Source organism: Lepidochelys olivacea (assembly GCF_965140295.1).
Source record: "Lepidochelys olivacea isolate rLepOli2 genome assembly, chromosome: 15".
Taxonomy (NCBI): Eukaryota; Metazoa; Chordata; order Testudines; family Cheloniidae; genus Lepidochelys; species Lepidochelys olivacea.
This window is the reverse complement of record NC_140425.1, coordinates 7,863,915-7,877,558: the sequence shown is the minus strand read 5'-3', so window position 1 is coordinate 7,877,558 and position 13,644 is coordinate 7,863,915. Positions and strand designations below refer to the sequence as shown.

Below are 13,644 nucleotides of genomic sequence, written 5' to 3'. Positions count from 1 at the left end.
TATGGAGATGAGTTTGAGGCTCCCCTTTGAGGAGCAAGTCTACACAGCAGCAGGGGTATAGTATCTTCGCTCCTGTGTCACTAGCCCCAGCCTTTAATAGGCCACAGGGCTGGATTAACACAGACACTACAGATCCATGCCTAGGGCCCCAGCTGCTGGAGTCATGTCGGCACCCTTAAAATTTGTCAGTCCCCTGGCTGTAGTTGTTGCATAGAAAAGGTGGAAGACACAAACCCAGTGTAATCAGTGCACTGACACCTCCTGAGGAGTTAACACCCTGATGCAATGCCCCATCAGCCCCAGGCCACCAAGGGACTGTGTGAGTAGCTAGAGGAAAAGAGGGCTGGCCCACCCACACAAGCTGATACTCCCCAGCTGCCGGGACATGCACTGGAGGGGTCCCTGCTGCCACACCTGTCTGTCTGAAAAGACATGGTGGGGACCATGCCACTGCCATTTCAGCAGGGGGTGAATTCATGATGGGGAGCAGGGCTGCAAGTGGCCCTGCATTAGGCATAGCAGAGCCTTAGGCTTGGCCCCAACCCATACCTCCAGCTTTCTTTGCCATAGCTCCCCCCCAAACTTGTTCTTGGAGCCCCCTTTCCTCCTGCCTGTCCCACCTGCCATATTGTCAGGGTATCGCCCTGCTCATGGTCCACTCCAGGAGTGTCCAGGCAGGTCTCAGAGTTCCAACTGTCACCTGCCTCTGGGCAGTGACCCTTGGTCACACTCCCTCCTGCCTTACAATGTGATGTCCCCAGCAAGCCAGTCTGCACCCATGCATTGCCCTGGATCCAGGGGCTCCGCACAGTGTATTGCCAGCAGTTACAAGTAACAGCATCGCTCTTTTTAAGTAGGCACTTTTATTTTTAAAGTAAGAATAATAAAAGTTCCTATGCAGATGCTTAAAGGTTACAAGAGGACCCCCATTTGGAGGGTTGCATTCTGTCAGAGGGCAGCCTTACCTGGGGTGTCCTCCAGCACCAGGCTGTGGCACAATTAGTGTACCTGCCTCAGTTTCCCTCCTTCAGAGTCCCCAGTAACTACACCAGAGCTCTCTTGCCTCAGTTAATATCCCTCTTTGGGACTGGTTTATTAGTCAGTTCAAATAATCCACAACAAAAGTCCCCAAATATAGTCAAGTACTATGTGCACAGAAAATACCACATCTGGTCCCCTCATTCCAGTGTCTCATATGTAGGACACTGGCATCTTCTGCCACACCCAGGGTCTTCAATTCTTTCCTGTCCTTTTGCCAGGACAGCTACCACAGCCCTTCCAACTGGAATGCAACTCTGCTCTTCTCCACAACCTCTCTGCTGGCAGATTATCCTCACAGGGGAAGCATCCCTCTGGCTCCAGCTCTCCAGTGTGATGTCAGCTGGCAAACCCTACCACTGCTCCCCTGCCTTCAGCCCTCTCTGGCCCTTGGCTTTTCCTCCCAGGCTTACAAGTCAGCAGCCTCTGCTGCTCTCTCTCTTAAGAAGGTCAACGAGCATTCCTCCCTGCTGCTTTCCTGCCTTTCTCCAGAATCACCTACAGCTTCTTTCAGGTCTTTGCAGCTCTCACCTGCCCCTTTTCTTCTCTTAAAATCCAAGTTGGAGGCAGTCGATCAGTCACAGGAGCACTGGCTCCTTTTCTCTTAAATGGCCAGTGCCATCTTTTTACAATACCAAAAGATTGGAACATCTGTTAGAGTAATCAGATAGCAGTAAATGAAAGCCAAGAGCCAGACATGAATTGCAGATGAATTATTTATTTCTAAACATTATGAGGCTGGCATTTTAAAGTAGCATGCAGTAACATAACCCTTAGCATCCCCCTGACAGGCTCCTCTCAGACAAAGTGCACATCTGCCTTCACAGCCCCAGAGTAGGCAGGCACAGGCTTGGCTTTCTCCTTCAGGTGGGAGAAGAGAAGTGGCAACTCACAACGAAGGGAAACCTGTGTCGTTATCTGCCAAGAGGCTGCTTTGGGAAGGAGAGCTTACTCCAGCCAGATGTCTGCTTTTAAAAAGACCAGTTCCTGCCTTTGATACCAGAAGCTGTTAAATGCCATCCCATCATTTGCAGTTCTTTACCTGCAACACAAGCACCCCCTCACAGTAGCAAGGCAAGGCTGCATTTGAGATGGAGCAGCAAATACTGCTCACTACTCCAGATTGATCCACTCACACATACACACATCACGAAGATGTTGCAGCTCTTTGCCTGCTTTCCAGAAGGACCCACTCAGTTGGGCACTCTGAAAACACCTCCAAGGCACTAACTGGCTGCCAAGATCATATCGAGCATGGTCTGGTCTCTGGTGTGTTAGTAAAGCCATGCCAACACTGCACATGGAAGAGGATTACTGGTCTCCTTGAGAAATCTTGTGCCTTATACATACCTTCCAAGTGCCCAGAAACTCTGTGTCTGGTCTTGTGGGCACATTTTCCACAGATCACATCACCCAAGAGCGTGGACTCTGGGCTGGATGGACACTGCATTGGCCACTAAAGAACTTAATTTTCTTATTCAGAGACCACAAGTTATTCCTCAACAGCTGTACTTGAGGAGCTGGGTAGCGAACAAATGGGGAATCAGAGTGGACGCCATGCGCTGAGGGGTGCAGGGTATAAAAGAAGCACAATGCTCTCCACTTGTCCCCTCTGCTCTTCATGGCCCCCAAAGAAAAGGACTCTAACAATTTTAGTTGTTTCTTCTATACTTGGTGACCAGTGGCTTCTCTCCAATGTTACAGAGCAAATGATGTAAGTAGCCTGTTCTTTAGTGTGACGTTCAGAGGGAGATTCTGGACAAAGAGGAGCTGTGCCCTACTCAGGGGAAAGCCTTCTCTGGTTGCAATTCCTTCTGCTGCAACTTCCGTATCAGCTCTAACAAGTTAATCTGTAAAGTCAGCTCCTGTGAAGGGAAAGACTTTAATGAAGAAATCAGACAGTCCCATTTCTCTGACACTGGCTGCTAGAAAGAGCTGCAGAGGGAGAACCTGGTCTGCAGCACACAGACTGTCAGTCACACTAGGGGAGTGAAAGGGAAAAACTGCCCATGCAGAACTAAGGCTTATTTTGGTTTAAACACATCCACAAAATATGAAGTACATCACCACATGAGATCTGATGCAAGTCATCCCATTACAGCAGGGGTGCGCAAACTTTTTGGCCTGAGGGCCACATCTCAGTATGGAAATTGTATGGAGGGCCAGCTGGGGCAGGGGATTGGTGCGCATGGGGGCGATAAGGGCTCCAGCTGGGGTGCAGACTCTGGGGTGGGGCTAGGGATAATGGTTGGGGGTGCAGGAGGGTGCTCTGGGCTGGGATCAAAGGGTTTGGAGGGCGATCAGGGCTGGGGGCAGGTGGTTGGGACGTGGGGTGGCGCGGCTCAGTGGTGCAGGTGTGGCTCCTGGAAACAATGGCCCGTCTTCCTCCGGCTCCCGTACAGAGGCGGGGCCATGCCATTCTGCACGCTGCCCCGTCCGCAGGCACTGCCCCACTGGCTGTGGTTCCCGGCCAATGGGAGCTGTGGAGCTGGCGCTTGGGGCGGGGTTACTTCTGGGAGCCATGCGGAGCTGCTGCACGCGGAGAGCGGAGCAAGGCAAGAGTCGGGAAAGCTCCCAACCCTGCTCCCCGGCGGAAGCTCGAGGGCCGGATTAAAAGGCCTGAAGGGACGTAGTTTGCCCACCCCTGCATTACGAGGTACTGATGCTTTAAGACTCAACGCTTTATGAAGGTTCTTTCCTTTTCCACTGCTTGTTCGTCAATACACCAGGTGAGGGGGCACAGTGGCCTGTTGCCTTTGCAGCATGTATGGTACTAGGTGACACTTTCCATTAAAAACTTACAAGTTAAAATGCTCACAAAAGGAAAAGGTGATCACTGAGATTTAGGTCTGGTTGGGTTATTACTTGTACTCCCTTGACAAACAACATTACTCAACTGTGAGGAGCTCCCCTGTAAAAACCACTATTATCCTTCAAACCCCTTCTTATAAACGTCCTTTTCTGTGATACCTACAAAAAATTTGACAATGGTTAGGCCCCGGTATACTCAGACCGCTGCCGATAATGCTGTGTCAGTTTTCTCATACTCCCCTATCTGTCTGTCTCCATCTGTTGTTTCTTGTCTTACATAGATTGTAAGGTCTTTTGAGCAGGGGGCCATCTTTTTGTTCAGTTTTTGTAGCGCATGAACACAGTGGGGTCCTGGTCCATGATGAGGCCTCTTAGACACTATGGTAATGCAGATCAATAATATTTCTGTATTTTTGAAAAATAACTGTATGGAGGCGTTTAGTAGAGCAAACTGGAACAGGAACGTGAGCTGATGGGTGCAGGAGGAGATTTATGGAAAACAATCGGTTATTTCTATTATGGCAGAGGCTGGAGATTCCAACCAAGAACTGTATCCTTTACCAAGTCCCTTTACAGTAGGCAGCTACACAGAGGTGATGGCAGTGATTTATAGATGAGGAAAGCAATCAGCTCACTATATGTTAGGTTTATTTTCTAGCTAAAGCAGACTAAAGTTTCAGGGTTGAGAGGCTCCTGGCATACACTTCTCATCTCAATGTAACCCACAGTAGAAGACTGTGGCTCTTTGTCCCCGTCATAAATATAAAGGGAAGGGTAAACCCCTTTAAAATCCCTCCTGGCCAGAGAAAAAAAATCCTCTCACCTGTAAAGGGTTAAGAAGCTAAAGGTAACCTCACTGGCACCTGACCAAAATGACCAATGAGGAGACAAGATACTTTCAAAAGCTGGGAGGAGGGAGAGAAACAAAGGGTCTGTGTGTCTGTCTATAGTCTGTCTTTGCCGCGAATAGACCAGGAATGGAGTCTTAGAACTTTTAGTAAGTAATCTAGCTAGGTACGTGTTAGATTATGATTTCTTTAAATGGCTGAGAAAAGAACTGTGCTGAATACAATAACTATTTCTGTCTGTGTATCTTTTTTGTAACTTAAGGTTTTGCCTAGAGGGGTTCTCTATGTTTTGAATCTAATTACCCTGTAAGGTATCTACCATCCTGATTTTACAGGGGGGATTTCTTTATTTCTATTTACTTCTATTTTTATTAAAAGTCTTCTTGTAAGAAAACTGAATGCTTTTTCATTGTTCTCTGATCCAAGGGTTTGGGTCTGTGGTCACCTATGTAAATTGGTGAGGCTTTTTATCCAACATTTCCCAGGAAAGGGGGGGTGCAAGTGTTGGGAGGATTGTTCATTGTTCTTAAGATCCAAGGTCTGTAGTCACCTAGGCAAACTGGTGAGGCTTTTTACCAAACCTTGTCCAGGAAGTGGGGTGCAAGGTTTTGGGAAGTATTTTGGGGGGGAAGACGTATCCAAACAGCTCTTCCCCAGTAACCAGTATTAGTTTGGTGGTGGTAGCAGCCAATCCAAGGACAAAGGGTGGAATATTTTGTACCTTGGGGAAGTTTTGACCTAAGCTGGTAAAGATAAGCTTAGGAGGTTTTTCATGCAGGTCCCCACATTTGTACCCTAAAGTTCAGAGTCGGGGAGGAACCTTGACAGTCCCTCTCTACTGGTTGGTTTACATAAGAAGTTTGAGCCTGCTGCTGTTTCCAGCCAGAGGACTTAGGCCATGTCTAGGCAGTGAGTTAGTGCGTGCAGCAAGCCAGGTTGTAGATCTACAGTTCACCAGGTTGCCAAGCATTAATATGCCATGTAGACAAGCCTTTTGCCCTTTGATTCATGCAGCTGAGCAAGGATCACACTTCTAACACTGGAGACAGAGTTCAAACCCTCTGTCATGTGGCTGGATGAAACAATAAGGATGGCTTCTGGTATTTTACCCTTCATTTCTAGGGGTTTTTTTTAGCCATTTACTTGTAAGAGTACTGACAAATCTTGCACTCTCTGCTCACAGACCTGTGGGTTTGTGGTGATGTAAAATCCAGACACTCCAGCTTTCTCCAGCGTGCTCTGCTGGTCAACTACTTTTTGGTCCAGTTCCAAGACTATTTTCTCATCCATCAGTCGCTGTTCCTCTCGAATGCGCTGCTCCACAGCCTGAGAAATGAGAAAAAGACACTGGGATTCTAAAGCTAAAGAAGTTTAATGTTCTTCCTCTAGTTACTTTCCTATTAGCTTTTCTCCAGCCCCTGTCTAATGAAACCCAGAAGCTACTTTGATCCTTTGGAAGCTTTTAAAGGGGCCCAGGACCTGTTTGTACTCCCCAAGAATAGCTTATTCTCTGCATTTTTGAAGGACAAGAAGATAGGCTAGGCAGCACCATCATGGTGCCCACCACAATGCATGGGACAACTGCTCTCCTCATGAGGCTGTGAGTTAGAACACCAAGACCAGGTGCATATGTCTCTGCAGAGCAGGCCCTGGAGCCAATTTGTTCACAGACCTAATTCCCCAAATCCTGACTTTCTAACAGGAAGGCCAGTTCAGTCATGGCAACCTCTGCAACTACAAACTGATTCTTTGTGGGAACTGCATCTGCCTGGGGAGAGATCAGCCCTCAGTCAGGGTCCAGGGCCTCCTGAAGGGCCATGAGCAGGTTTCAGGGTGTCTGCCACAAATAACCAGAGAGCAGGGCTCGCGTTAGGTCGCTGGGGCCCAGGGCAGAAAGCGGAAGTCCCAGCCCCATTACCCAAAGCTGAAGCCCAAGCAACTTAGCTTTGCGGGCCCCCTCTGTGGTGTGGGCCCCAGGCAATTGAACCACAGAATCTCAGGGCTGGAAGGGACCTCAGGAGGTCACCTAGTCCCACCCCCTGCTCAGAGCAGGACCAATCCCCAACTAAATCATCCCAGCCAGGGCTTTGTCAAGCCTGACCTTAAAAACCTCTAAGGAAGGAGATTCCACCACCTCCCTAGGTAACGCATTCCAGTGCTTCACCACCCTCGAAGTGAAAAAGTTTTTCCTAATATCCAGCCTAAACCTCCCCCACTGCAACTTGAGACCTTTAGTCCTCGTTCTGTCATCTGCCACCACTGAGAACAGCCAAGCTCCATCCTCTTTGGAACCCCCTTTCAGGTAGTTGAAAGCAGCTATCAAATCCCCCCTCATTCTTCTCTTCCACAGACTAAACAATCCCAGTTCCCTCAGCCTCTCCTCATAAGCCATGTGTTCCAGTCCCCTAATCATTTCTGTTGCCCTCTGCTGGACTCTTTCCAATTTTTCCACATCCTTCTTGTAGTGTGGGACCCAAAACTGGACACAGTACTCCAGATGAGGCCTCACCAATGTCGAATAGAGGGGAACGATCACATCCCTCAATCTGCTGACAATGCCCCTACTTATACAGCCCAAAATGCCATTGGCCTTCTTGGCAACAACGGCACACTGTTGACTCATATCCAGCTTCTCGTCCACTGTAACCCCTAGGTCCTTTTCTGCAGAACTGCTGCCTAGCCACTCAGTCCCTAGTCTGTAGCGGTGCATGGGATTCTTCCGTCCTAAGTGCAGGACTCTGCACTTGTCCTTGTTGAACTTCATCAGATTTCTTTTGGCCCAATCCTCTAATTTGTCTAGGTCCCTCTGTATCCTATCCCTACCCTCCAGCGTATCTACCTCTCCTCCCAGTTTAGTGTCATCTGCAAACTTGCTGAGGGTGCAATCCACCCCATCCTCCCGATCATTAATGAAGATATTGAACAAAACCAGCCCCAGGACCGACCCTGCTTGCTACTCCCTAATGCCACCCCTGGTTTTCAATCTACTCAATATGCAGGAAACCATTGTTGTGGCACAGGCGGGAGGTGGAATTTTTATAGCATGTTGATGTGGCCTGAAATAAAAAGGTTGAGAACCCCTGTCCTATGTCACAAGAAAAGGTTTCTGAGATAAATAAGGGCATAAGCTGAGCAAGGGAACAACCCCATGGGAGGCATTCTGGGAATTGGGCATGGTCAGTAAGCACACCAAGATTCCTAACCTAACTCTCTGCCTCTGCTTGGTCCTTGCCAGCTCTAATTTCTTAGGAGCGTAGCAGCAGAAGCACACAGCATTGTATTTCTTGTACTTCACTGATTTGTATGGAGGCCTTAACAGCAGTCAGAGCCATCCCTTGGGTAGGGCGAATTGGGGCGACTACTCTGGGCCCCATGGGCCAGTGTGATTGGCTGGCATAGTCGGTCCCAGAGGAGACGAATCCGCCACTTCCATCCTGGGCCCCACAGGCTGGTGCGATTGGCCGGCGCAGTCGGTCAGTCCCTGAAGAGATGAATCCACCTTGTGCCCCACACTCCCCTAGGGACAGCCCTGACAGCAGATCCACCATATTTACATCTGCAGTCTGCTACCAGAAGTGCACAGTACACAAATAATCAATTCCTTTCACCTCCTCTAGTGATTTCTCAGGATAGGCCCGTGGGAGTGGTAGTCTAGAGCACACAACAGGGTTTGATCATCATTACTTACTGACTGAAGATGGGGAGGAAAGAACTTTGTTAGGGCCTTTCCGATCATCAGATCAGGTCTCCAGACTGATTTCAGAACCAGCTTCAATGTTTGTGCCCTAAATTTAAATGTGGCTTCATTGTTTTTTACAAATGACAGACAGTACTGCAACGAGGTTGCTAGAGCTGTTCCTACCAGCTACAAATTGCAAGCTACAAAGTGCTAATGAAAGCCTCACCTCCAGCTCCCTCTGCTGAGCTGCTTTGAGAACTGGCAGGTTGTGAGGTTTGCAGGATTGCTGGGCCTCTTTGTGTCTGTGGAACATTTCTTGCTTGAGCACTGATTAATAAATACAAAGTTAGACTCTCCATCCAGAATGACAGTAGGCAAGGCAGTAACACCCAGCATTTCCCCTATTCACAGCAGAAGGCTAGGCTTTGGAAGTTAAATATCTTATTCCAGAGAACTCTGCTTTCAATAATTCCATTGCAAGCAGCAGCAGAGCACCTCCAGGGCCAAGGAGTGGATACCCAAAGGCAAAAGTACAGAAGATCAAGCACCACACAAATGTATTTATCAATGTGTTTGAATAGCAGAACTCTGCCCATAAGTTCTCAAGTCTCTTTGCTACCCACAGTAAGACTAAGTGCTTTAAAATGTAGCCACTAACGTAGCTCACGTGCCATTGAGGAATTATATTAATTCTTCAGTCTGCACAAGAACACTGGTTCTGCAGCATGGCCATATACATATACACTGACAAGGACTGGAGCATTGCTCCCAACATCCCTGCCACAAGCACACACTCAGTGAGGTTATATCTCCTAAATGGCCACTCATGCTTGTACTGGGGCTGCCAGCCCATGAGATCAGGCTGCAAGACCCTGGGTTTTCCCAGCTATTAATCTTGTACAATCTGACTTCCCCCTGCTCTCAGTGTCCAGAGCTGAGCAGCTAGACTGCAAAGCAAAGGAACTACAAGTACCAGCTTCCTAGAAAGGAGGCGGGAGAGGGATCGGGGCTGGGCAGTGGCTCGGCTCTACCGGGGGCTCTCACCGCGGTGCTCACTGTGCAGCTTCAGCCGTTGGTTGTAAAGGTTTTTTTCCGTCAGGTGCTGGATCTCAAGCAGACCCTGGACGATCTCGAAGACGGTGCCATCGATAAGTGCCAGCGCCAGGTCACTGAGGATGGTGTACGATAAACGCTGCTGGCAGGAGCTGCGGAGAAAGGGCAAGGAAAGGGGTGCGGGGTCGGGGGTGGAGCGGACAGCGCCCAGGGCGAGTCCGGAAAGCCGGGGTGTGGGGCAGCCCCCTGGAGAGTCCCCTGTGCTGGAAACCAGGGCGAGCTCCCTGCAGGGAGCGGCCCGGCCGGAGGGCAGAGCAGAGCAGAGCAGAGGGCGCCTGAGGCTGCATTCCCGCACAGGGGGCCGGTCCTCCCCCCCGGGGGCCGGTGGTCCCCTACCGGGCCCCTGCCCCCCCCGGGGGCCGGTGGTCCCCTACCGGGCCCCTGCCCCCCCCGGGGGCCGGTGGTCCCCTACCGGGCCGCTGCCAGAGGAGAGCTCAGCCGCGGGCCTGGCCGGACTGGGCTCGACACGCGCGGCGGGGCGAGGGGTTTCCGATCGCGACAGCGGGTGTCCATGAGGCGGGGGGCTCAGGCCCGGCGCCCCCCTCACCTGGGCAGCCCCTTCACCAGCGCCTGCAGCTCGGACAGCAGCTGGTAGTGCCGCTCCTGCTGCCGGGCCCGCTCCGCCGGCTCCTCGTAGCCGAGCCCGGGCCCGCAGCGCTCCATGCAGGGCGGACGGACTGACGCCGCGGGAACGCTCCGGGGCCAACACTGGGCTGCTTGTGGGCGGCCGTGCGCGCTCTGGGCACGGGGGGAGGCTGTGCGTGGGGAACGTGCGCGCTCTGGGCATGGGGGGAGGCTGTGCGTGGGGAACGTGCGCGCTCTGGGCACGGGGGGAGGCTGTGCGTGGGGAACGTGCGCGCTCTGGGCAGGCGGGTGGGGGGGCTGTGCGTGGGGAACGTGCGCGCTCTGGGCATGGGGGGAGGCTGTGCGTGGGGAACGTGCGCGCTCTGGGCAGGCGGGTGGGGGGCTGTGCGTGGGGAACGTGCGCGCTCTGGGCACGGGGGGGGGAGGCTGTGCGTGGGGAACGTGCGCGCTCTGGGCAGGCGGGTGGGGGCTGTAGGGGCAGGTTCGCAGGGTGCGGGGTACCGAGCTGCCCGGAAGGCTCCTGGGTGGCCTGGACCCTGCGTGCTGTGGCGCTGCGGTCATGGGCGCTCTCGGGAGGTGGGGGGCAGGATCTCTGTGGCTGTCAGGGTTGGTAAATGCATTAGGGGGGTGCTGGGAGCCATTGACCCAAACTGCAAACCCTGTAGATGATGGAAGCCACTTCAAGCCAGGGGGTGCAGCGGCAGCATCCCCAGCCCCCCTAGTTCCAGCCCCTGTGTGCGTTAATAGCCCAAAGTCACTTTAAAAGGAGCCTCAAACTAGACCAATCTATGTATTCAGGGTCTGGGAACGTGCCGGGGGAGGGCGAGAGGCCCACAGGGAGGTGCTGACTGACAGGCAGGTGCTGCATTCTGGCCCTGCACCAACCACTCTGCCACCGTGACGTGGTGTGACACTGCCCCCCCCACCTCGAGTACAAGGCCACAGGTACCCTCTCCAGCACCCTGCAAATACCCCCCATCCCAGTACACACACACATCCCTCCAGCACCCCCAAATACTCCTTCCAGCACCTGCCAATTGTACCCCCCCAACTGTCCCCTAGGATTGCCAATACTCTAGGATTCCCCTGGAGTTTCCAGGAATTAAAGATTAATATTCAATTAAATATTATGTCATGTGATGAAACCTCCAGGAATATGTCTAACTAGAACTGGCAACACTATCTCTTTGCTCCCCTCCTTCCCCTCCCCTATGCACTGTCATCTATTTGGGAACATGAAATATGCTAATATTTCTGGGCCTAGAAAAAAAATGCTGTGTAGTCTTTAGAGCCATCTACTGGTAGGTTCTCTGTTAGCTAGCTTGGTACATACTGACCTCTCTTGTGAACCAGTCTCACGACATGTGGTGACTGGGGACAACAGTGGGAAAACTACTTGGGTTAATTTAGTTAAACTGCAAGTGGGATGTGTCTACACTGCCACAAAACCCATTCGCCTCCCAGCAACAGGGTTGTTCTGGTTGAGAAGCAAAGTAACTTCTATCAATGGATGTCTAGAGAGCCATCAATGGGAGAAAATTTGTGCATGGGTGATATTAAAAAAAGTTAGCTACACCAGAGCAACTGTTGTGTATACACCAGGCTTCTGCCTATCTGCACAGTGACCTTGTTTACCTTTTCTTTTGTATTCTGGGCTCTTAAAGTGCCAGAAATTATATTTCTTGTAATAATTCTTAAGTAATTATATTTCTTTTAAAAATTCCTCTGATCAATGTCCCTTCTCTGTGTGAAATGAAATGTCAATTGACAGATACCAAATAATCTGTCACACTATGACATCCAACAAACAAAAACAATCAGAGAGCACAGAAGCAATCCTTTGAGGCTGTTTCTTGAACATTTGCTTTTCCTGCCTAATGAAATTGACATAACCTGAATCCAGAGAAAACTAAAATAAAATTATTTTTTGTTTAATGTTTCAGATTTGTGTTCTCAGTTACCATCCGTAGAGCTGATGATTTTAATATGTCAGATCTGATTTCAGTACGAATATCGACAAGGATTGCTGATGTTGAGGAATTTGCTGAGAAATGTAAACTGAATGCACCTCAGCACTAGGTATCTAATGTTCAGGTCTCTGACCCAGGGTTTAGCTTTCTGTGATTGTGCCATTTCAGCACAGGGAAGGAGTGTGGCTTTGGCCCCCTTATCCAGGTCAGTAATTGTATGGACGAAGTTTGGACCTAGCTCAGGCTAGGGTAGCCCTCAGGTTTGCACCAACTCGTACCCTGATATGTCACTGCTGCAGTGTCACAGATTCCCCGAGATACATATTAGCCCTGGCCTCACCTTCTCCTGCCTGCAATCCAGCCCCTTCTTTTTCAAGCCTGTCCCCAACATGCTTCCTGCCTGCTGCATAGGCACAGTTAGCCCGGGTGATTGGCACTCAGAGCTGAGTATTGGTTTAGCCTAGCCTGGGATGTAAGGGTCCCCCACTGCAAGGCACTCCCGCATTACAGCATCCTCACTATTTCCGCACTAGCCCATGTGTGTCCATCTGGGTAGGGTTACTGTACATCTGGGTTTTCCCGGACATAGCTTCTTTTTTAAGCCTTCTTTGTCTGTCTGGGAGATTTTAAAAATAACAGGAAACGTCTGGGGGTTTTGCAGAGCAGACAAGCTGCCCCTCAGAAAGAGCCCTGATTGGTCCACTTCCCGATTGGTCCCTCCTCTGCATCTGCAGCTGATTGGTTCATACCCCAGCAAGCCACAGCTGCCCGATCCTGCCCACCCAGGCCCGAGCTCCTAGCCCTGTGGAGGGGGTCCTGCAGGGACACACTGACTGAGGGCTGTTGCTGCGTCCTGGGCAGGTGCCCTGCCACCATCACCATCAAAGAAATACCACCTCCCTAGGTGCGTTACCTAGGGAGGTGGTAGAATCTCCTTCCTTAGAGGTTTTTAAGGTCAGGCTTGACAAAGCCCTGGCTGGGATGATTTAACTGGGAATTGGTCCTGCTTCGAGCAGGGGGTTGGACTAGATGACCTTCTGGGGTCCCTTCCAACCCTGATATTCTATGATTCTATGATTACAGGGAGTGACACTGCCCCCCACCTCCAGTGAGTACCCCCACTGCAGGTACCTCCCCTCTGGCAGTATCTTCTTTTTGGGAAGCTGAAATGTGCTAACCCCGCATCTGGGGATTTATCCCATGGCTGTTTGTGCTGAGACTAGGGTTACTATCTAGCTGGTATTCAACTGGCCTGGCTGGTTTTTTTATGGGTTTGCCAGTTGCCACAATACATTGGGAAATCTAATGTTAAAAGTTCCAGTGTCCCGCTAAAGAGGCTGCAATGTTCCCATTTCTACAGTTTCAGCAATAACAGATCAAAACTGTTGAAAATACAGCAGCTTATGGTTTCAGAGTAGCAGCCGTGTTAGTCTGTATCTGCAAAAAGAAAAGGAGGACTTGTGGCACCTTAGAGACTAATCTCATGCTCAAATAAATTGGTTAGTCTCTAAGGTGCCACAAGTACTCCTTTTCTTTACTGTAACAAGAGTGATCAGGTAAGGTGAGCTATTACCAGCGGGGGGGGGGGGGCGGATCTTTT

The 13,644-nt window shown here is 50.7% G+C and overlaps 1 protein-coding gene across 1 annotated transcript; it reads right to left on the bottom strand.

The window, feature by feature from the left end:
* Positions 1 to 1,736: 1,736 nt before the first annotated feature.
* LOC311531360 (protein DGCR6-like) lies at positions 1,737 to 10,241 on the bottom strand. Its single transcript, XM_084648658.1, has 5 exons — positions 10,037 to 10,241; positions 9,421 to 9,581; positions 8,603 to 8,703; positions 5,883 to 6,023; positions 1,737 to 2,903 (listed from the first exon to the last, which is right to left on the bottom strand). Exons 1-5 carry the CDS (start codon positions 10,150 to 10,152, stop codon positions 2,820 to 2,822), a joined length of 603 nt encoding a protein of 200 aa, XP_084504784.1. The 5' UTR covers positions 10,153 to 10,241; the 3' UTR covers positions 1,737 to 2,819.
* Positions 10,242 to 13,644: the final 3,403 nt, after the last annotated feature.

Coding starts and splice junctions, on each gene's coding strand:
- LOC311531360 (XM_084648658.1), bottom strand. CDS start 10,152: ATGGAGCGCTGCGGGCCCGGGCTCGGCTACGAGGAGCCGGCGGAGCGG. Junction 9,582..10,036: donor CTGGTGAAGGGGCTGCCCAG/GTGAGGGGGGCG, acceptor CTTTCTCCGCAG/CTCCTGCCAGCAGCGTTTAT. Junction 2,904..5,882: donor ACATCACCACAAACCCACAG/GTCTGTGAGCAG, acceptor TTCCCTTCACAG/GAGCTGACTTTACAGATTAA.